This window comes from Linepithema humile, chromosome 4, assembly GCF_040581485.1.
Source record: "Linepithema humile isolate Giens D197 chromosome 4, Lhum_UNIL_v1.0, whole genome shotgun sequence".
NCBI lineage: Eukaryota > Metazoa > Arthropoda > Insecta > Hymenoptera > Formicidae > Linepithema > Linepithema humile.
In genome coordinates this window covers 2,034,086-2,058,734 of record NC_090131.1, presented here as the reverse complement: position 1 = coordinate 2,058,734, position 24,649 = coordinate 2,034,086, and the positions used below count along the sequence as shown (strand labels likewise).

At 42.1% G+C, this 24,649-nt stretch overlaps 2 protein-coding genes across 3 annotated transcripts in view; both read left to right on the top strand.

Annotated features, from left to right (window-relative positions):
• dnr1 (defense repressor 1) overlaps window positions 1-5,127 on the top strand; it is a 143,435-nt gene extending 138,308 nt beyond the window's left edge. For both annotated transcript variants that reach the window (XM_012366887.2, XM_012366888.2), the window contains exons 4-7: window positions 291-460; window positions 1,053-1,269; window positions 1,564-1,761; window positions 1,864-5,127. In XM_012366887.2, the coding sequence (XP_012222310.1) occupies window positions 291-460; window positions 1,053-1,269; window positions 1,564-1,761; window positions 1,864-2,187 (909 nt within the window). In that variant the 3' untranslated portion in view covers window positions 2,188-5,127. The remainder of the gene's footprint in view (window positions 1-290; window positions 461-1,052; window positions 1,270-1,563; window positions 1,762-1,863) is intronic.
• Window positions 5,128-6,408: 1,281 nt separating this feature from the next.
• Window positions 6,409-24,649, top strand: part of LOC105672153 (uncharacterized) — an 87,326-nt gene continuing 69,085 nt past the window's right edge. The window contains exons 1-8 of the mRNA XM_012366883.2: window positions 6,409-6,806; window positions 8,326-9,217; window positions 10,925-11,181; window positions 11,276-11,663; window positions 11,748-12,015; window positions 12,111-12,302; window positions 12,656-13,340; window positions 13,459-13,555. Coding sequence (XP_012222306.2) covers window positions 8,437-9,217; window positions 10,925-11,181; window positions 11,276-11,663; window positions 11,748-12,015; window positions 12,111-12,302; window positions 12,656-13,340; window positions 13,459-13,555 — 2,668 coding nt within the window. The 5' untranslated portion in view covers window positions 6,409-6,806; window positions 8,326-8,436. The remainder of the gene's footprint in view (window positions 6,807-8,325; window positions 9,218-10,924; window positions 11,182-11,275; window positions 11,664-11,747; window positions 12,016-12,110; window positions 12,303-12,655; window positions 13,341-13,458; window positions 13,556-24,649) is intronic.

The following is a 24,649-nucleotide window of genomic DNA, read 5'->3' as shown; positions in this document are numbered from 1 at the left end:
AATATTTCCGTAACTCTGTATTTAAAGCAAACTATTTTTTTGTTGTTTTTTTTTTTTTTTTTTTTTTTTTTTTTAGAACAGAGAGTTTAATTTTGAGAATTTTGTTTTAGCTCGAATATTTGTACAATCGCGCTTTTAATAGAAAATACATGAATAGTTGGTTATATTTCTAGATGTATTTTTCGCAATATAAAAATTTGGAACAAAATCCTTTTTTACGATAACTGAATATTGTTACATGAATTGCGTCAAACGATCTGTATAGCTGACAGATGTATGTGAATTTTTAGGGAATGAAAACTTCAACCGCTGAATATTGGCTATTGAAAGAAATATCCAATCTTGACACATTTGGCCAGGAAATGTTTCATAGTAAATTTGGATATAACGGAGTGTCTATGATCGGCGTTGGTCCACATGGGATTACGGTCTACCGCAATCAGGACGAAGAGATACAAAAGTAAATATGCATTAATTAATATATATTTCATATCCACGCAAGGTAAATTTGAACTCGTAATCAAAAAATAATTTTTCGTAATTTAATCACTTTTGACAACAAAAAAATGTAGATTGACCGAGTTTAATTCTGTTAAACAATATTTTTAATCATGGAAAATGTAATATATTGAATTAAATAGAAAGTTATGTTATTAAATAAGTATCTTTATGTATTAATTAATTAATTAAATTAAAATCGCGCTTCCTCCTGTATTTATCAACGTGAAGCTAATTTTAATGTCGCCTGTTGACGTTAGGAGACGGCACGTCCCGGTTGTCGCACGTTGTACCATCCGTCGAGATAATTATTCAACAGATAAACTATTATTGAACTTTATTATCAATCCGCGCATTATATAAAATATTGAAGTCGCGGTTTATCAATACAGCCGCGAAAATAATTCATAGAAAATGTTTACGTGCGTAAAGATTATAAATTTTCCAAGCTCTTACCTCATCCATTATGCAGAAGGGGATTAGCATTAAAATTTTACTTTACTTTTACCACACGGTTCAATTTATTATACGATGTATTATGTATTGCGTTATAGCATACCGTATACAGCTATACAAAGCGCTACGTCACAACGACGGATGTTCCACTTGGTTTATCTTTCACTCGACGGCGAGGAGACGTCGTTGGACTTTAAGTTAGATTCGAGCCAATCTGCCAGCGGACTTTATAGAGCGATCACCGAGAAACATGCATTTTACAGCTGCGAGACGGTTAGAAGCGCAGTCACTGCGCAGTTTATCCGCGATTTGAAGGTACTCGAGACAAATTTAGTTTATACTAACACGAATGTACGACCAATGCGACCTATGCAAATTACGCATTGATTGTATAAAAATAATGGAGATTTTCAACTTGAGAAAATTTGTCAAAAATTCTTTTCCATATTATATCTTTATTAAAACATCTCCAATTTGATGAATGCAATTTCTATTTTAATACCCTTTTCTTGCCGCTATTGCGGAATTAAATATAATTTTTCCATATTTAAGAATTCTTGCGATCGAGTGCAAAAGCACGTAATTAACAGGCAACATTGCTTTGCGCAGGGGACAATAATTTCCATCTTCAATGAAGACTCAACCCTGGGCAAGAAATATGTGTTTGACATACGCAGGACCTGCCGGGAGGTCTATGACAATGCGCGGCGTGCGCTTTATTGCGAGGCGTCGACCATAGCTCTGCCAGACGAGAATGAAATTCTCGAGAGGCACGCGTGCGGGGAGTGCGAGAATCCTAAATGCAAGGTAAGCGATAAATCCATCCTGCCTAATAATCGGAGGACTCGTTACTGTATTGTTGATACGAAGTAATCCGTACAATCTGTATAATGTTCCGCGAAATTTCAGGAATCCCGGGAATGTCTGGCGAGATTGCTGGACGCGATGCTCTGTCGGATCTGCATGGATCGAAGCCTGGACACCGCCTTGTTTCCCTGTGGACACGCTGTGGCCTGTTTGGATTGTGCTCGTCGTTGCGAACGTTGCCCATTGTGCCGGGCCGACATCGACTATTGCCGGACGATATACCTCCCGATCGAGCTGACGCACATCGACAAGCACAATCCCAAGCTGCTGTCGGAGACGATTGAGCCTGTATTTAGCAAGCCGCTGACGGAGGAAATAAAGGAGCGGATTTTGGACAGCGAAACGTCGGTGAACAGTAACATTTGAGAGCGCCGAGTCAAACGCCGGGTTGGCGCGTTCGAAAGGTTTTTCAGAATTGTTACTTGCCGTGCGGAAAGGGCGTACTAAAGATATGAGAGTAAAGCACTTTTCTATTTACCCATCGAGTGACAAATGTCTTTCAACGTTCGTGGGCTTCATCACGCGACGATATCGTTGAATCCGATTGTCGAAATCTTTATTTCGCGCCGGCTTCAATGACATGCAATTGTGTATTTTTTTTTATTTGTTTATATATATTTTTGTTATTTTACATTATTTTAGTTTTTTCACTTCAATTTTTTATTTGCCTCTTTAAAAATGATATCATTATCACTTAAGATTGTTATAATTGTTTTTTTTTTTATCATCAACACGATTGTTAAATATTCTTAAATCCAACATCATTGGCGCCATTATTCTTCTATTTTAAGTACTTTTATCACGAAACACTTTTTATGCAAGAAAACCGTACATTAGTTTTAATTGCCCCTTAGTGAAAATTAAAGTTTTTAAAGTTTTAACTTTTTTGGTTACTTGGCCAAAGAAATATGTTAACAGTAATAGTTTTTTAAGCAAATCTTTTTGATAATTAACGAACAGGGTGAAACAGAATGGTCTGAAAATCATGAAATTGAAAAATGATTTGATGGTACTGTGATTTAAGATGATATTGGGAAAGCGCACGAGAATATCGTGGATGAATCCGATAATTGAATCAGATTACATCGTTGTCTACATATTCGTAATGATGTTACAAATAGTCCCTTTAATCGAGCGGCTGAAAAGTGCTATTAGCAGCATGAATCTATAAGAAATAGTGCTGCCGACGTGCGTGAACAAAGATATAATCTATATTAAGACAAGATCCACTTTGTGAGTAGATTTTTATTTTCAACAGATGATCGGACCAATACTTCCTTTGTTATTTCATGATCTTTCTCAACGCTTTTGTTCCTTTTAGATTATACGCTTTTTTGGTTATATATGTTTACTCTGATCTAGATAACACTCGCAGGTTACTTAGGTCGGGACTTTTATCGGAATCAGTGACCCAGCATATTTTTACTACACATTATTTACTCATTACGCAGATGCGATGTCATTTACAAAATAAGCGCTATAATACAGCCACTTCTAACAGATATTTCGATGAAAGAAAATTCGCATCAGATTTATATACATATTTGGTTTGATCGCGATCTTTATGTGCGACATAGAATGCGTAAGTATTATGTACTGCATTATTATTCTATAAATCGTAAATCGTAACGATAAAAGTAACATAATATGGACATCACATTTAGATAATATTGTGGATCTATTTTTATCGTAGTGGAAAATGTAGAAATTAAAATATGTAATTATTGCAGAATTGTTAGTCAGAAGCGATTCCATGCGAGTTACATCCTACTTTTTTTTTCTTGCTGAAGTATCCTATATGCCGAGAGAGGAAACTTTATTACTATAATATCTGTTTATATATGTACATAAGAAATGAGATAACCCGCAGCAATAGGGTCAAGTAAGTAAAAGTCATAAGTTCACCAAATGTCAAATCTGATTTAACATACTGTTGCGTACGTCATTCTTCAAGTAAGTCATAATAAAAGCGAAATCAGTTAATTGTCTGTGCTTTGCACCGAAAAGATAAGTCGTGGAAAAAGTCAACGGCATTTCATGTCCAAGGAAACACGAAGGAAGGCCATTTCTGAATAAAAATTGCACACGTTCCCGCCTAAATTGTGTATCCTAAACCGATAGTAAAAAAAAAAAAATCAAGACATTAACCTTCCTTTTTGTTTTCGGCTAGTGAGAGTCTCGAATGCAAAATAGCCTGTAAGGGAGTTACGTCTAACATCCACTAGTAGCATTCTGTGAACTTTGTATGCGTGATGAAAAGTGATAGAGAGTGAGAGAGATTAGAGAAAATGTGAAAATAATGATAATCGTTATAGTCATTCATCAATGCAAAGTAGACTTAGTTTATAATTATTTATAAGAATTAATAGTCTGTTTACATGCCGCTATATTTAATGCCTTTGAAGAGACTCTCCTTGCTGCCACGGTGTGACCTTCTTCCGATTGAAATGCAGATTTTAATATTGTATACCGTAGAGCAGTTTGTGGCATCTTTAGCTCATGTCATATTGGTGTGCGTTTCGTCGGAAGCGAGGCTACACCGTTTCTACGAGTGTAGAGTGTCGATTTGAGTGATTTACTTTTTTTTTTTTTTTTTTTTTAAGATGTAATGTGCAAACGAATATACGCATATAAAAGTACATTAAGTCTAACTCGTGTTTATGCAATTCAATGCAATGCTACAATAGACCGTCGCTATCACAAACAGAATGAAATAATTCTGCTGTGAAATTCCATTAACTAAATATACCGTGCGATATTTAAACAGTGATAATTATTTTCGGTAACTATCTCATAATTCTATTCACGTTCTTCAAAAAAAAAAAAAAAACATAGCGTTTTGCAATTGCAAATGTGAAAAACAGAATAACTTTGTACCACTACTGCGTGTCAATAGGTTATAAGATTATTAATAATGACAACAACAATAACACTTAATACATATTACGAATAATAATTTCTTGTGATTAAATCTCTGTATAAAAGTGCATAAAATAATTCAAGATATTGTAGCAAGTAGATCTGTATGGTAGAGAAACGGAAATAATCCGGAGAGAGAGAGAGAGAGAGAGAGAAAAAGCGAAAAAGAGAGAGAGAGAGAGAAAGAAGTGTATTTCTAAAAGTTATCATTTGCAAAGAGTATTTTTAAAGTATTTCCAATTATTTTTTAGTATTATATCAGAATTCCAACCGGTGAAACGGTGGAAATAACGCGTACATATGAAAATACCACAACTTACAAAACGTAAATTTTAGCGTTCAATACGATGTCCCAACCTGTTGATTAAATACTGTGAATACATCGAATACCGATTCTTCGTTATTTAAACCTAATCCTATTTAATCTTATTTTTCAAAAAGATCTTCATTTTTTTTAATTAAAATAATTTGACGAATAATGCTATGTGTGTAAGTTATCGTCAGGATCCGTAAAATCGCGCGTTTTTACATTCAACAAATAATATTTCGTTTCATTACGAATGCCTTAATGTAAGAAGCGTGCTTTCGTAAGAAGCATGCTTATTTTGCGCTTCTCACGCATGTTTGGTTTCCTCTATTCAGCATATATTATATGTCAGCACAAAAATTAGCATCACATGGTGAAACGACCGGTTGTCGGCATGTTTGTAGAAAGCGGTTTCGCAAAAAAACCTATCATTTACTTTTTTACTTATGTGTCGCATGCAGAAAAAAGAAGTAGATGCAATTCCTTTGAGGCAATTTTATGTTGATGCGTTGACAAGTTTTTGAAATCCATATATATTGCCACAATTATAATAAAATTTAAATTGAGAATATATTAATTAAATAATTCCTAAATTCTTGACAGAACATTTGAGTGAATCGCAATGATCCAAATGCTCTCGTGACACTAACTAATAAACGAATTGCATTATTAGTTAAAAAAAAAAAAAAACGATTAATAACAGCGAAAAAGTTATCTCTAGCTATAAATAACAATGAACAATGAGTACATCATTTTAATATTATTTATCTATTTTTCTTGCCAGATAGTGTATTCGTGTATTTTTTATTTAGTGATAACTTTGAGGACTTTAATTCTGAGATCATAGTTATATTTAACGTAATACTTGCAACAAATAAAAGTAAACAACTATATATATGTCATTGTTTTTTTATTTCTTATTAATTATTGAAAAAATCGACGATTCATGCATCGTCATCGACAATCATTAATGTTAATAAATGCCACTAAGGTTTTTAACAAGTTTTGTCTATTTTAATAATTTTAGCAAGAAAATGGCCAATGTAATGCTAAAAGATTTGATAAGCACTTTTACTTTTGTAAACTTGATAAACTTGTAAGGAATTATTAGAATTTGAAATAAAATTCGCATAAACACAATGTAGATGCATTTTACGATACTGCGACAGAGTTCTAACCAATATTACGGCCTTGCCAGTCAACTTTGTAAGAACAATTTTCGAAGACCAAGACTGTAAAAGTCAAATTTTGCGCCATTATTGGCGGCAGTTCAGTCGCGGATGAGCGACAGTTCGCATGCGTTTTTCACTCCTATTGGCTGTCAAGGCGGCGCTGTCATATGATGAAGCTGCATGGCATGACGGGACGGCGGATCGCGATTTTGCAACATGGCGGTGAAGTGAGGGCGAAGTCGCGGGTGCTGTGCCATCGGAAAATGTACTTTTCCTAGTCGCCCGTAGCGATTTCGTCGTTACCTCGCAGTCACGCGCGATAGTGTAATACGTGTTCGAGTGGTGATCGGAGTCGGGCCGTCGACGACAACGCGGTGTAAATATGAGCGAGACGGCCGGCAGCAGCGCGGCGACGAAGGTGACACCCTGCGGCACCGTAAGCTGCTCGGGCACGTATGGCAGCGACTAGGATCCGCGATAAGGGAGACCCGCTTTTGTCCGAGCGAGAGCGAGTCGCGGCAGCCGCCCAGCCAGCAGCACCAAGTAGCAACGCGATGTTGTGGCCAGCTCTGCCGAACTGTGAGAACGTGAGTGTCCTGTGCGCCGCTTGCTCCGCTTGGAGCGTGGAGCCGATCCACGTTCCGCGTGGCGCGTGTGCCGATCGTAATCGTGGGCTCTTAATTCACGGCGGAGAATGCGGGAGCCAAGATCCGAGATATCCCCGGGGGATCGGCGAGCTGCGGCGCGACGAGACGAAGCGCGACGCGCCGCCCGCATCCGCCGTCCTTCCATCCGTCCGCTTCCCGGAGAATCCCAGAGAGCGGTTGCACACGCCGTCGAGATAATCCTGCGCTGCTCCGAGCGCAGCGGCAATCGCGTCGTGTGCCGCGAGATCGTCCATCGCCGAAGACGTAATGTAATTTGCGGGGCGAGCAGCTCGCAACGAGCGCACCACCATTGTCTGCGAACGCCAGTTGATCGCACGTATCGTCGCTTCTCGGCGAGCATGCCCCGCGTATCGCTCGCCCCGCTGTCATTGCGGCTGCCTGATCGCGACGACGATGAGCTCATCGTCGTCGCCGTCGTCGTCGGGAAACACTCGCCTACGTGCGTTCCGCCCGCATTCCGATTCCCTTTCCTCGTCGCCGAATGCGCGAATGACACATTCCTCCTTAAACGGCGATTCTTTAGCGACTCGCTTACCGATGTACCGAGAAGTTGATCTCTGGTCGGTCTCGGTAAATGTCGATGTAGCGATGCTCCAAAAATATACCGCATGTCTGACGACGATCTAAATGCATCGCGGATAGCAAATCCCGATACTGTCGCGGATTTATGGATGCTCAATAAACGTCGAACGTCGGTTATTTGCAAATACAGTCTGTTGGTTGTTGACAAGTTGTGAGATTGTCGAGATATTTGTTTCAACTTTGCCTGCATGCATTATCATTTTGTTTTTACTTGTTAATGAATTATGAATAAAATTAGTATTGAAGGCATTGCATAACAAAACTGACAATCGTAATATTTAATTTTACTGTGCCTTTTATGTGGGACGTTGAGCCAGTTATGAAATAATCAGCGGACACGACTGGAAACCACGGAACAAATTTAGAAGAATTTCCCATATTTTTTTCTTGTTTTTTTATCAAGAATTAGAATCTTGTCAGTTGCGCGAAGATTTATGGAACATTCATATAATTTGCTATTTAAAACAGTGGTTATATTTAAAACACAGTTACTTTTAAAAATTGTAATGTTATCACGAATGAATATCTCATGAATTTTAAACACATTAATGACCGCTATAAATTTGCTACTAATACTTATTGAAATATTGAATTTCTGCATATCTACCGTGAAATGAGGTCGCAGCTGCACCCAAATAATCTCATTTGCATACAATAAGGTGTCCTAAATGCCCTAAATGCTTTCAAAGAATATTTGTGTTATCTTCAATTTGAAAAACATATTACACACTTGTTGCAACTACGTATATAGCAGACGTACAAAGAACACATTATTTCTGTCCATTTTTACAAATAAAAAAATAAATAAATCTAAGGATATTTATATTCTACTGATAAATGTATTCTGTATTTTCAGATATATGTGAGAGATAGAAGCTGCATCAGTTACTGTGATTTCTGATCGTACATGCGTGCCAAATACAAAGATATAAGAGGGCGTTAAGAAAAGAACCAATGGTTTCCTGACATGATGGAAGGCAAATTATATGTGAAGAATGAGCCGGGACTTGAGGGGCAATCGCTCACCAATCCGCAGCCCAATCCTGCCGTTGAGGACGGCGGGGGAGCGAGGATCTGCTTCGTCTGTGGCGCCGTGGGCCACAACGAGCAGCATTGGTTACGAGTGAAACCAAGCCCGGGCGGTGCGCCCAATGAACCCTACTTCCCGTTTCTCGAGTCGCACGAGCCGCCTAATGGCTATCGCGGCGAGGGTGCCAGAAGCGGCGCTGTCAAAGCATGCAACCTCTGTTACATTCTGCTGCTTCAGCAATGGGAAAGCTACGAGCGAGAGGCTAGGCCGCACAGTCAACGGATCTATTGGCTGAAGAGATGCGACGGCGGCCCGTTCACGGGGGCCGAGATGGCACTCCAGGGCGAGTACGCCGCCCAGGTGCTGGGCTTGACGAACGATCAGGCGCCGCAGATCAGACAGGAAAGTCGGCCGGTCGGCATCTCGCCGCGATTGCCACCGAACTCACCCTCGCCGCGCGTCGAGCAGACCAGACCGCCGTCGAATTCGGTCGAGCTGCCGAGGCCGCATTCCAACACGGCGGAAACTCACAGGCACTTGGAACAAGCGAGGCTCACGATGGAATCGCCCCACCATAGACTGCAGTCACCTCACCAAAGGCTGCAGAGCCCGCGGCAACCTGTCGAAGACGCTAGAGTATCCAATGAGACGGCGCTGGATCTGAGACATGCACCCAGAAGCTCACCTGCACCACAACCCACCTTACCACAAACTCCAGGTCATAATCACTTTCCGCGATGATTAACACTTCCCTGCTTCAATTTTATGAAACTCGTCAAATATATATTTGACCAGAGCTTCTTAGCACAATAAATGTAGGCATTAATCCACATCTAGTTTGTGTTAGGTGTCCAAAGGTGCGTATTTTGTATTTATTTTATTTGTCCAATTATTTTTTTTTTTTTTTTTTATAGAATTTTTTTGAAAGACTGTTAAATGTGAAGATATTTGGCTACTTGGCACATGCTCGTAAGTATTGATATTCAAAATTGATAGATACTTATTTTATTGTGTGAGAAAATTATTAGTATTAATAATTTTTGTATTTTTGTTTATTTTTTTTAATAAATTACTATTTAATCTTTTTAATAAATTATTTTAGATAATTATATTGCTGCGTGCCGATAAGTATTAATCGGTCTTTAAACAAATATATACATAGAACAGGACGAGGATAACTGTACATCGGAATCCTCCTAATTATTAAATTGACCCGGCGAGTTTAATTGGATCTTTATCTGAGGTCAACCGACTGTCTTTACTCGTAACTTGAAGAGAATCAAAGAATGCTCTGTTTGTTATACAGGGTGTTCGGTAAATCGTGGTATAATTGGCGAAGAAATTATTCCTCACAAAAGTAAAATTATTCCTCACAAAAGTAAAAAGTAATAAGTAAAATATTAAAAATGAAACTTTTTTATATTATTAGCATGCTTTTTGAGGAAGGCAATTTTGATTGTGAGAATATTCGGTAGTGTATTGATATTTTTGATTAGCAAAACATTTATTTTGCTGAGAATGTATATTTAAATAACACAAATATTGATTCTGAATTAATAAGATACGGATTACGTCGATGATTGTACCACAATTTATTAGATATGCTGTTTAAAAGATACTGTTATCAGTGTATGCTTAGATCACGATTGCTCAGTCGACGATACGATAAAAGGAAAAATATCTAAAATGGTGTACTCTTTAAGATATTTTATTATTTTAATGCTTAAAGTATACACACTCGACGAAATGAGTTGAACGTAAAATCACGAAACACTATCTGATAGCATAAAAGCTGTTTTTCACCAGCTATTACCAGTTATCTCGCTTTAGACAGTGTAAGCGGCAAACATACGAATCGGGTCGCTATTTACACTGGCCTTAGTCCTTTCGTGCACCAATGTAAACGTTTGAAAGTAAAGGTTAACAGTTTCGCAGATAAGACGTATGTGGAAGTCGTGCCGAAGAGTCGTCCGATTCATTCAACGCGCACGTCCGATCTGAGTGGCGATTCCGAGCAATTTCCCTCCCGCTCGTCGCCCGCGCTCGTCGTATATTGAGCTTCGGTGACCTCTACAATTTCGATCCGCCCGATCTGATATTCATTAGTCAGCGTGTGCCCCGACAGATAACCGGGTCGTTTCGAAATAGAGCCATCGAAATATACTGTGTTTCGTCGCGTTGAACGCGAAACTGCGAAACCGTCGTATTTGGATGTGGCGTAGCGATAACCCCCGTGAAAAATGCAGGCTCTAAGTGGGCCACGTGCAGCGCGATGATAATAACGAAGGCGTGTGAGATTCGCGGGACAGCTTGGGACGCCAGTTGCGTCGTAGTATCGATGGATTTTACGCGTCAGTCGCGTGTGCACGTAACGTTTTGCCGACGATGAACGATCTGCGTGACGGATCGTTTGACGTGATTGCAGCTATCTACAGCGGCGGATCGTCGTCCAGCGTCGGCACGGACATCCTGGATCTATCGATGCCGGACAAGAATTCGGTTACCGAAGTCTGTTACGTGTGCGGTGACGAGTTCAAGAGGGGATCCCTCAGCCACATCGCTGCGAAGCCACTGCCAACTCCGCCGCATCCTGCTTCCAGTCCCCCGCCGTTCTTTCCTTCACTGATGCTTCATCCCAGGCCGAGCAGAAGTCGACCGATGGACAGTGCTGGTCGAGTGCAGGTACACATTCCCAAGACACATGTGTTTCTTTGTTGACATACGCGCCAATCATATCTCCGAGGCTTCCGTAATTTATCACGTTGATTTTTTTCAGGCCTGCTCAGCGTGCCAGAATCATCTTTTGTTACAATGGAAAGCGTATACGCGGCAGGGAGTACCGCACGGTGATAGAAATTATACGCTTCGCAAGCGGCAGGCGCCCGCAGTGGATACGACAACGTTTATCTGCTACACTTGCGCTCTCGAGTACCCTTCATCCAGTATTAGACTTCTATATTGCTGTCCTAATCCAGAGAAGGAGGCGTACTTCCCTTTTATTTATTCTCTGAGACCTCCGCAGGGAGCTAGTCCTATTAGTCCTCAGGGAATGGTGCAGGTTTGCTCCATTTGTTATAAAGCTATCCCGCAAAAGCAGCAAGTGTTCGGCGGGGAGAATCATGAGGCGCAGCCAGCCGGGCAGAGTGCAGATTTTCGCCAACAAGGTTCGTTGATGCCGAGGAAAGAGCGTTTACATTCTGTTTCATCATTATGGACGTTTCGTGCCTGACCAAGTGCTTTTCTTGCAGGTCCTTCACCACGGCCGGCTGTTCCGAAATCCCCGGCTAATTCAGCTGGTAGCGATATTCGCTTTAAGCCATACGACTTGAACAAGTCGACAGTTGCTACGAACAAGCAGCGTAGCAGCAGCACTACTACTACTACCGTAAAAGCTCCCACGCCTGGGCAACGAAATTCACCCAGCAATGGTCCCGCGGAAAATGGAACCGTCGTGCTTGCCCAAAACTATAGGTGCTATATCTGTGAGAGATTGTATCCTCGTAATCATATGGAGTGGTGAGTCCTCGCGTAATAATCTATCGTCGGGATTCCGAGCGTGGATAATTTCATTGCGAGATATCGATAATGTTACGTTTTACTCCCGTTATCAGGTTATCTACAAGCCCAGAAGGAATGAATTCGCACGCTATGCATTTTCCTTGTTTGAGAGGAATGGCACGCACGTCTGAAAACGCCTGCATGGATAGCCATGGGAGAGTATTAGCGTGTAGTCACTGTGTGAATCATCTTGCGCAACAGTGGGAAAGTATGGACGCTGAACGGGTTCCTTTAGAACGCCGCAGGTTAGTTTGCCGCGAATTACATTAGCTATTATTCTTAAACGATTTGCATATATTACGCGAGTTAATAGTGAAGCAAAAAGCGTTTCGCGCGTTGAATAAAATAACTTCTATGATATATCTATCGTCTAATCTTTGTGTAAAAGATGTTAGAAACGTTTGACAGTCGTATAATTTTCTTCAAATAATTTATGCGTGAAAACTTAAGAAACAAGTCATTTGCATATTGTATTTGCATATTATGAAATATTTGTTGTACTTTGATATTAAAATGTTTGTAAAAAATTAAAGGAGTTAATTAATTAATTAATTAATTAAATTAATTTAAATTATTAATTTATCTGTTAAATTTTCAGGTATGATATTCCTAGTCCACATCCAAATGGCGATGTGAATCGGTCAATCGCCACGCCACCGAGCTCCAGTTCAGATCGAACGTTCGGAAGCAATCCAGGCACGTCGAGCAGCTCGATCTATTGTTTCCTATGTGGTTTACACAGTGACTTCACCCTCGCTAGAGTTTTGTACAGTCGTCCTCAAGGCCGAAACGCGCCATTCTTCCCGGAACTGTTGCGTCACCAATCGCCACCGAATGCCGAGCAGCTCCGCGAGGACGGCTCCGCCCTGGTCTGCACATTTTGTTACCATTCATTGTTGGCGCAATGGCGCCGATACGAATCTCTTTCCGGTGGTCAGCAAGTGAACGCCGCCGAACGGCAGTACAACACCCACGACTATTGCTGTTACGTCTGCGGTATCACGACGTATAGAAAACGGGTGCGGGCACTGCCGGTGAAGGACTTTCCGTTCTTGAGGTATCACAAACAGCCGGAAAAGAGTCTGCTGTTGGAGAACGGCGATTTCGCGGTGGTCTGCTTGGACTGCTACGAGACACTGCGTACGCAGAGTCTCGAGTACGAGAGATGGGGCCTGCCTGTCGAGAAACGAGAGTACAATTGGATCGTGCAACCTCCACCGCCCGAAGACAGTCCCGACGCGACCATAGCCAGGTTACCGTCCGGCGAAAGATCCGAGAAAGTGGTGAGTACATCGTGGTTTGCGAAACAGATGACGTAACGTGCGATAATGAGCGATAAGATCTGTTATGCGTCGAACAAGAACAGATTACAGCAGCTATCTGTTTATGTTTGATATATAGGTTCCACCGACGTTGACGGTCAGGCCAGCGCGAAAGAACTGCTCGCCAAAGGCACCCGATAAAAAGGCACCGACAAAAATTCCGGAGAAGGAACAAGGTAAGTGAGCGAGATAAGATTGAGCTTCGAATTAAGCGCGCTTACTATGCAATGAGTCTCGTTTCGTACGTAATGCGACGTAAGAAGAAGAAAAAAATATTTCCAACGCTTTTCAATTTCTAGCAATGAGATACGATCGTAGAATTTTTATGCTATTTCACAGTTTATATAAGACGTTTACTACTTGAAACATTTTTAAAAGTAAGCTCGGCAAGTCGTGAACTTTTCTCACTGCACGGTAATGCACCTGGCTAGTACTTCTTAATTAAAGGATCAACAAGAACTCTTGGGAAGCGTTTTCTCCTGGTTTCGGTAATTGAGAAGCACTTCCGTTACTTAGATAATACCGAGTTGACTTTTATCCGACTCGTACTTTTTTAAATTGAAACAATTTTGCTGCGAAGCGTGCGAAACAGTTAATCTCTGTTAATCTTCTCGTTCTAAGTTCTTTTTTATTCGCACATCTCTAGTTTAAACTATGTGCGAAACTCTACAGATATTTAATTTCACGTTAAATATTTTAAAATCACGAAAAATTTCTCAAAATATCAGCATTTGTTAGATTTCTTTAAAGACAGTTTGTGCTCATATTCTTGCCGTCGCTTTTCCACTTAAAGATACGCGCAACGAGATTCTAGCCAAGACATTTGCTTCTTTTCAATTGGAAACTTGCTCGTAAAAGCTAAATGCATAAGTTTTACTTGATGTTTTTGAAACACGAATCAGACAGATAAACGTAATTAACTCCAATTTAATTAATTTCTTAATTAATGGCACTTTTGCTTCACGAATTCCATCGGCAAAGATATTATTTCTTACTTTAAAGTGAAATCCGATTAATAAAGCGGAGATTATGTCGATGGCGCTGAAACGGACGATAATGTCTTCTGATCTCGCTTTTCTGTACGTCTAAAGTATGGCAAATATATATATATATATATATATATATATATATATATATATATATATATATATACACATAGAAATATATATATATATATATACACGCGCGTATTTGTACAAAGACTCGGCGGGGCGTAAGATGGAAGGCAAGCGAGACGAAGGGTGAGTGGATGAGACGTGAGTGGTGCTCTTAAAAATCCGACAGACAAAAGGAGACTGACTGTGGAGAGCTATCCGGGAACACGGGCTCTGATGGTTTGCGTTCCAACGAGTTTTCGCTGCTTTTTTCCATCACCCTTCTGATCCTCTCTTTTTCCCTCGTTTAGCTCTTTTTTTTCCGTATCTTCGCGAATCTTCTCTCAGTGTCTTGAGTTACGAGCGGCAAAATATCTTTCTCAACGAAATGTCTTACCGTCACTCGGCTCTGCGAATATTATATCTCGCAATTAAATCTCGCCAACTTTTTTCTTAAAGCGATACGATAGATTACACAATGCTTAAACGATAATTTATACGGGTATTTATATATATATATATATATATGTATATATTACAATCAAATGAGAATCAAGACTTAAATCAAGGCAGAAATATCACGCGCGATGTTTCTTTATATTTTTATTCGTCGACGCCGTGTACATTCACTCGAGAAAAGCTCATCGCGAAAGATTCCCTCGCGGCTTCGTTGCTGTTAGCCCGTAACACTTTTGCTTCGTTCTTTTCTTTTTTTGTCCTGACTTACCGTCGGCGTGTACGTCCCTCTAACACGGAGGGAGACGCGTCTCTTCGAGTTTATGCCGTTGGACGCGTGAGACCACCGTGCAAACCTGCCATTTAGGAGTCGTAAACTTGCACTCGAGCGGGCCGTCGAAGCCACCTTTTTTAATACGGCCGAGACAAGCTTGTAAAAAAATGTATTACCGAATGACCTTTTTGTACAGACTGTTCCCGCATTTTTTTATCTACGAATTCTCTACTTAATTCAGCATTAACGTTCCTGTAAAAAAATTTCCCATTCTAGAAATTTCAGTTATTTAGATTTCACGACGAAATTTGACGACAGAAATTTACTGAGAAGCAAAAGAATCTGCAGAATTTTGATTTGTTTTTACATCGATTTGTTGAAGTAGAAATGTGAATATTTCATCTATTCATCGGAAGCGCTGCGAAATACGTTGGAAATTTTACTATTTAAGAAACGAAATGTTTCAGCACTATTATAAATTTATACATCCGAGTGCTCTGCATGACCCTTCCAGGATACTTACGCATCGTTATCGTATATACGCGATAACAATGTCTGCAGAAAATTGGTAAAAGGGCGAACGATTGCTCCATTTCGGATTTCCGTTCCATAAAACTTTCGCGTCGAGGCGCGGTATAAAATCGAACGATACACCTGACGTTATTGAAGGCACTTGCGTTGTCACGTTCTTAATACCTATAATTTATCGCGTATCGCCGAAAATTATAGCTTGCGCAAAATGACGTCCCTCTTAGGCGTTTATGGTATGGCACGCTTCGAGTTCTCATACATCTTTGAATAATGAACGCGTTTAGCGAATTGGACGAAAATTGGATTAATCTTTCACCATTTAATCGGCTATTTACTATTCTTTTGCGGCCTTTGAGCTTTCTATTTCAAATATTAATCAGCTTGCACGCCGCAAATATTTAATCACGATTTCAATTGAAAACATTAAGAATTCTTTCGTCTTGCGCTAAACTTATTCGATTTTATTTCGAACACGGAACTTTGATTAACGCACGTGGATTGAACTACATTTTTCAAGTGTTTTCGTCACAATACATACGCTGTGAAAAATTAGTGCAAAATTACAGCTGTTGTATAGGGTATAATTTTGTGACCAACTATTACAAGTGTGAATTTCCACGCGTGTGCAAATTCGCAGCTTGCGGTGTGAAATAAATTTCTGGTGTTGCAATGCAACAGATTGCGCAAGTAAATTTAGAGTTATTTTCTAAATATATTTACTTATGCAATTTGCTTCGCGGCAAAACTAGAAATTCTACTTTCCACAAGCTGTAAATTTACATACGCGCGGAAATTTACAACAGTCTGCTGCAAAATTGCCCGCCATAATTGTTGTAATTTTACAGTAATGCTTTTACGGTGTATGTCGTACGGGTAACTAAATCACCGACAGGAATTCACCGTGGATTCTCGACGGTAAATTGCGGCGACGGGAGTTGCCCGCGACAAAGCGGAGAAAAGCTCCGAAAAAAAAAAAAAAAAAAGTAACAAGAAAACGTAGAAGTCGTTGGTAACTCCAGTATCGCGCCCTCCCCGACTCCCGTGGGACGACGGGTGGAAGGAAGTGCGCGCAGGTAGATATAATACGATCGTCGAGATCAGGAGGTCGATTAAGGTCGGTCGATCTGGCTTAGAGGATGCGGGGGGGAGGAGGGTTGGTTCCCGAGGTGTCGGGTAAGACTTAGCGGAGGACTTAGCGGGCGAGGGAGCTTGCGCTCGCGAATGGAGCAAGCGTGGGTTGAGACGCGTTAGGAGGAGGGTGAAGTGTAGCACACTGTGGGCATAAAGAAGGCGCGGAGGGCGGCGGGGCGACGGTGGCGGCGGGGTTGTCGGGCGAGAGAAGGAGAAAGAGCAAACGCCCGCAGCGTGACACCGCATTGCGCCCACTTGCCAACCCGCCCAACACCTAAATTCGAATTAGGGAGCCAGCCCCGTCGTTTCTCGTCAACACGCCTGCCGTCCTCCCTCCCTCCCCCTCCTCCTCACCCGTCGTTTCGTGCTCCCTGCTCCTCCGCGACTCATCCTCGCCCATCGACCCTCTTCACGGTAAACGTACGGGGCGAGATGTCAGCCCTCTCACCCCGTCCGTCTGCGTACACAGCGTCCATCTGCGACCCTCCTCGCGTTCCCTCTTACTTACGGAGAGCAATCAGCGGGAGTGAGCGCTCGCCGGAGCGTGTGCCCTGTCGTCCTCCTGCGGGAATCGATATCAATGTCATCAACGGCTCGCCTCTCTCGCGCGTTCCTTATCCCTCGATAACCAACGCTAGTCCGGCACGCGGCCAAAAGGCTCGATTTCACTCGTGTATCCGCCGCCTTGCCGCCCGCCCGCCGTCTCGCGGAATCCGTGCCAAGGCGCGACCCGTTCGACCCTCCCGCGACCCTCCCCTCCGGATGTCGCTTATTCCGCCGTCGATATTCGATGCGAGCGTATCGCGATCGCTAAAATTGAATGACCGAAATGAAAACAACGTCGGTTTAATTAATTTCGAGCGAAAGAAATTATTCAGCTGAAATTTGCGAATTAAAATACATTGGTGCGAAAATGTTAAATAAATAAATCGGGAGGGAAAAAGGACGAGTCATTTGAACTTTCGAACAAGAACCGCGTGAATGAGTGAACGTTCTGCGCGGAAATAATTGGGAGAGAAGAGGTTAGGTTTACAACACTGTTAAATATTTCTGAGGACACATTGTTTTCTGGATGTTGAATGGATTAAGTTCAAGCCGCTGATGTCGCGGTTCAATCGGATATCCGCGTTTAGATCGCAAGCAAATGCCGCGAACTCGTGTAGCGAGATGTTGCTCGCAACGTGCCTCTTAACGAAGCCTGCTTCTGGCTCGGCGCGTGTTAATAATTAACCGACTGCTTAGAAGCGTTCTCGGCGACGCTGGCAGGCGGCTCCACGGCTCGTTTCACCTCGAACAAACCTTCTTTCCGGCGAGCTTCCCCTCTCTCTCTCTCTCTGCCTTCTTGCACGGCCGCTCCTTCTCTCACTTCGATCCGTCTGTCAAAGCGAGTCTGCGAGCCCGGTTAACTATTCTTTTTTACGGAATGATGTTTCCCTCTGCTATCGGTTGCATTTAGCTTTTGCCGTTGCTCGCGCGGAAGTGTATCGAGCAATTATTTAGTTCACTAGTTAATTAATGAAGCAAAAATCCGAGAGCAGCAGTCTAAAAATACAGTACATCTATCGCTCACGGCACATCATTTTTAACATGTACAATATTTTCTCATAAATTATGCATAAAAATGTAAAGAAAAAGAAAAAAAAAAAAGAAAAATAGTGGTCGGAGGGTGGCTACAATTCTTTCGATCAAGCTTCGGAGCGAATTGCTCGGGACACTTCGTATGCGGAGTCTCGTTCGAGCGCGATAAGAATAATACAGCTTATTAACCCCCTGGAGAACATCGACGCGCTATCACGCGGCGGGAATGCGGGGGTGACGGTCGTGAACGGAAAAGGACGGGGGAGGGGAGGGGGAGGGGGGGGAGAGGAGAGCGAGAGCGCGCGCGTTCGAACAGAGAGAGAGAAAAAGTGAGTGGCGCCCCGAAAGAGGATACGAGGCGAAGCAGAAGAGGGTCGACCGAGGCGCGGAGGACGGTGGTGGCAGAGGATATTCCGGGTAGTCTGGGGTGGCGGGAAGGGGCGAGGGGAAGTTCCCTGTCGCCGCCACGTATTGATTTTGCCCGACAGACAGTCGGCTGTTGGGCTGTCTGCTTCATAAGCCTAACTCGTCGTATTGTGGGCTGTCACGTGGGCCCTATACGCGCGCTGCTCTCGGGTCCCCATTTTTTTTTTTTTTTGCCCTCCCCCGACTTCGATACGACCCCGAGTGGGTGAACTCTCTGTCGGACTCTCGCGAGGCACCGGTGAGCGACGGCCTTGGAATGGAAAAAATTTCGGGAAGATTGAAAAGATTCTCTCTCATTCGGGAATAACTTTCGCGTCCTCCGGTGACGAACTTTCGTTTGGCCGTCGATCGCCGCCTCTAAAAATTTCCCGGCGCACTTCTTCCCAAGGCGCGCATCTTCCAAGATATGTAGATTTGGAATCGCGCGCGGGGGAATACGTGCGAATCCCCATAGTCTTTTTCTCCTCAGGCGGAATTGCGCGCGGTGTTGAAATTCTTCAGCAGTTTTATGCGCCTGGTTGAGCCGCGTAAAATGTCAGAATGTCGCGGATCCGTTGCGTTTTATGTAATTGTCGGTTATGCGCGGATAGGTATCGTCGTCATGGTTCTCGGAAAAGAATATTGCTGATGCAATGGAAGTAAAAAAAAAAAAATATTTTAATAGGCGCGAATAATATGCGAAGTTAAGCTTCTCATTTTCTCATTCCTTTTGCGCGCATATTTTGCAATTGTATACTCGAATGAACGTTATTGCATAACAGTAGCAAAAACCACGGCAAAATCGCGTACGAGCGAGCGAGAGAGAGAGAGAGAGAGAAAGCTTCTTTTTCCGATTTTGTCCTTTCGTCTATTCGCTAGCTGTCAGTCCGTCTCCAAGTCGTATTCGTGACAGACGTGTGTTCTCTCGTACGGGACTGCTTGTCGTTCACTCGCATCGCCTGTCAAACACGTCGGCACTCTATCGCAATATCTACCTACACCGCATAATCCGATTCTTCTGCGTCGGGAAGTCCCGAGGAAGCCATAAATATAACGCCCGCTGTCCCCTGCGACGTAGCCGAGCGTTATCGCGCTCTCTTGCGGCGATATAACGGCCGCGCGAGCAGCAGACATATCGGAGACATTCGTCATCGCAGTTGAACGCCGTGCCGCGGCCCGCGCCGACTTACAAGCTAATTGATCATCAAATATGGAACGCCGTCCTGTCCACGAAACACTTGTGCAAGCCACCCCGACAGCTGCCGCCACTATTCATCGTTATGTCGCTCCTTGCGAGAGGTTGTTTCGCGCGAGTTGCGCTCGCAACAAATCGCCCATCGCGAATGACGACATAGAGCTCCCGGAGAATCATCCGGTGGTTCCGCAGGAATTTCTTTCGCTCCCCTCGCCGTCGTGCTCGCGCGCGGACGAGGATCGATTGCCGGTGACGGCTATTTTATACGAAGACAGTTCAATCGAAGATTCGCTGATCGATTACTTTGAAGTTGTGGAAGATCTAATATCGAAAGTGTTGGAAAGAATTTCGATATTGCCATTTTTAATCAGGTGTAAGGAGACCTTCATCAAGATTGCAATGATCTTTTAAGTGACACTTTAAGACTAAAATATTCGCTTGTCTGTAATTATTCAGAGACTCTGAATTGTGCTGAATGTGATGGGGGAAAAAAAATAGCGAAAAACGGACAATACAATGCCTAATTTTATTTCTCCTCCTCTTATATTCGAGTATTAATGAAAAAAAATGTGATTAAATGCCAACGGGGAAAAAAAAAAAAATCGTCGCGGCCACAATGCATCGGACGCGTTTGAACAATAAAATTTTTTCAAGCGTTAACACGGAAACTTGTTGCGCCTAGAGTTCTAGATACCGCGAACGTTGTTGCGATCGATAACTCTCAGCTCAAGTTCTTTTTACGTTCTCGGCAATTATTTCGTATTGATAGACACTTCATCTGCCGCCGGCCAGAAAAGAGAAGACTTTTTAATTATTCTCTTTTATGCGCGTTTGACTCGAGCGCAATGTCAGCAAATCGATACGAGGTCACGTTATAATCGACGCGGGTACAGCATACGCGTTTAATAGTTAATTATCAACCCGCTACGAAGCAATTAATGCAGTAAACATTTGTAAATGCACAAAGCGTGTGCACGCTCTGGTGACATTTGCGAGCGATACAGGGGGGACAGTAAAATTGTTTTAGAATATTTCAACGTTACAACCTGATGTTTCGATATAATATTCAGTTACGAGTTGCCTCGCATGATAAATCAATAGGTTTTCTGCTGACGTAATTTTAATTCGCGCGCGCATCTCTCTGCGATTGAGCGAGCGGTAGGATGCATTCGCTATTATATGTCATTCTGCACACACAGCGGGCGCCATCCCGACCCTTTTACTTGTTGCTATCGCGGGGAAAATGATTTCCATCGTAAAAATTGAAGCTTATGCTGTATAGCGGCGCGATCGTTCGGGTGCCTGCTTTTAATACACGTACACGCGGTCACTTTGAAAGAGTACGATACGCTGTTATCGGCTTAACGATCAACTTTAATGGCCACATCAGTTTATTGGATTGCCGTTACAATAGCCGCGAGTATGTTCCCCGCGAAAAGGGGAAATTAATTGCGCACATCGCGAATACGTGGCGAGCGGGAGGATATTATTGCGGGAGAATGTATTTTGTCGGTGGCGGACCGTATGCCGCGATGCGAAGTTAATTACCCGTTTACAAGAATTAGCGTATCAGTAATTCCAGCCTCGAAACCGATCGATGACGATAATTGTTCGGCGGCTAATAGTTACAGTAAATTACGCGAATAAGATAATCGCGACGAGCTGCGTCGTAACAAAATAGACGTGTCGCGTAAATAATGATAGCGCGGTACGAGTCGTAACGTCGCGCTGAATTCTCTCTTGAGGGAACTTTGATACTGGAAAAAAAAATATTTACGACATTTTGCGACTTTGCAAACGCAAATTTTTTTAAAATAAAGTTCGGAATTTAAATTGTAAGATAAATTCACTCTTAAGAACGTTATCTCGAGTGTTTTCTCGTTGAAAGTTTTAGTGTTTGCTTTCGTGTACTAAACGATATGATATACAGCTTTAAGATCTTTGCACACACGAGTATACGTTTGAATACTACCTACTTAGCGCCGAATGAATTGATAATGATGGTTTCATGATTGTCCCCTGGCTTTAGTGACTTGTGTAACTTTCATCGCGGTTGCACGACACGGTGACACGAGAACTCTAATCTTTCCGAGCGACGTCCGTTAAAACCGCGTTTTACGAAGAGCTAAATTACCTTCGTCCGCGCGCGAGCAGCCTTGACCTCATAATTAAATCGCAATGGGTACGCGAGAGAAATCGCAAATATTTTCTGAGAAAATGCACAACTGATATTTCGCAATGAAATCGCCGGAACACTAATCGTGTGTTTACGCACACTCATCGAAACTCCTATACTTGCATTGTGATTAATTTGCCGTGAAGAGTATTTTACACTCCGACAATAGAGCTTTGTTTTCATTATTCTTTTTCAAGTTTTTTAATTGAATAAAACTTGATGACATTCTGTGTATCTTTTAAACAAAGATAAAGGCAAAATTGTGAAGCGATTAATGCTGCATAATGCAAAGAATACGAGAAAGTTTTTTATTACTTAATTAATAAAAATAAAGTAAAGATTGAAATTAGGCAAATAATTTATTACACAATATAATATTAAAATTTATTTGCCGACGGATGTTTCATTATTACATTCTGTTGGCTCTGCTACTTGTGCTTTAAACACATTCTTGTATAGCAATAATTATCATTTATGACTGATCAATTAATGCGTGGAATTACAATTCGCTGTAATTCTTCGCTTTTCGAATATTTTACTTATTAGAATGTGTATTTTCAAGATTTCAATTATCGATTATTACTATTTTTTCGACATTATCGATTATCAATTATCGTTCGTAATCGCGAATGCAGTTGCACATCTATGTTGTTGATTATTTCACACAGCACGGTCTTCGTGTCGCGATTGCGGTCGCACATCTAGAGTCGAATACTTCATAGAATGATGGTGGGGATGTCGGCCGTGAGCGAGTGTTGTCCTGCGTTTTGCGTATGTTTTCCTCGTTCGAAATGAATTCCGCATACAAACGAGTGTCGAATCGAGCGACGGACAATCGTTATGGCGTATTAATTAGCGTGTGCGGTCGTGATTATAAGTTTCCCGGCATTCGTAAATCAATCACGCCCGTCGCGTCTTGTCGGACATTGCTCGAATTTAGAAGCGTCGGTATGAAGTTGCTCCGCTTGTCAAACTCCGCGCAAACGCGTCTCGGAAATGTTGGGAGTGTCGAACGAAATCACGGGCGATCATCGCAGAGTATCAATCATCGCACACAGTTTCGCGATTATCAGACTTTCAGCATCGCATTTCGGGAGTGTCGAGTCGAGCAAAGGGGCGAACGTCGTAAACAATAAACTAGCGCGATTAATGATTGCGACCTAACCTTCAATTCGTCTTTCGATACTGGTAAAGCTATCGCATTGTTCGAGCATGAATATGAAGTTATTTTCGTTTCTCTCGAATTTTTGTTCTCGGAAGTAACGGAAGTGTCGAGTAAAGTTATGAGTGATCGTCTTTCGCGTTATTTATTCGTCCGAGAGTGTATCGCGCGCATAATCGCCCGTTAGGAATACATTGCCGGTCAACGTGATAATAAAGACAAATTATGATAATTAGCTCTTCCGATAATATATGCGTCCGGTATTTTCTGATTCGCAATATCGCTTCATTGGACATTGTCGTGATACCGAATGTTTCAGTGAACAGAATTGTTGCGCATTTGTAATAATTGTGAGCTCGATTTGGAATCGTATTTTGCATTAAAAGTACATCGTGTTCATAAAACTCGGTGATGCTGTATGAATTGATCAATCATGTCATAAGTGATTACTGCCATATAAGTGTGCTACGTATTTGGATTAATAGCAGAGCTAATGGATTGCAATAACGAGATGTCCGCTGGTGAGTCAATTTTAGTATCATATTACATATTATTTGTTTATTCACGATATTTTGATATCATTGTAATGGTTGAAATATTAACCTAAATCTGTTCTCGTTGATCAAACAGTAAAATGTTTTTTCTGTTCGTTGTATTGTGCAATGTACAAAATTTTATATTTTACCAAGAATCATTAGCGTGTTCGAACACTTTGCTTCATAAACGTTTCCGTCAATAATTCAGTTTTCCACGACTAAGGAATAAACAACAATTGTCTTTACACAACGATGTGTACTGTCTCTCTATAACTAGCGCAGCGTAATCTAGGAGAAACGCGAAATAGCGGGTTGGCTGTAATAGCTCTATAATAATACATGCGACAATGAAATTATACGCGGTAGCCGCGGCACTTGGGTTTTGACGCGCGTCAAAGGGATAACGGTGCGCTGAATCGCGGATGTCGTTGGCCGAGTTGTCTCGCTTCGTGGAATTCAAATTGCACATAGCAGCGTCGACGGATATAGACGGCACAGATCCGCGCGTGTGTCAAAGTGACGACGCGCTCGGAAGCGCGCGAATTATTTAGGAAGCCGCCGACTTCGTAATCGTTCTATCTACGTCGGGCTTCCGCGCCCCCGCCGTCGTCGTCGCAGCCGGCTCACTCTCGCGCCCTTTCGCTCGCTCTTACAGCCCGCCTCTCTCGCGTTTACATCGTTTCGATCCCCCTAACGTTCGGGTTTCCGGGTGAAGTGGCGGTGGCGGCGTCG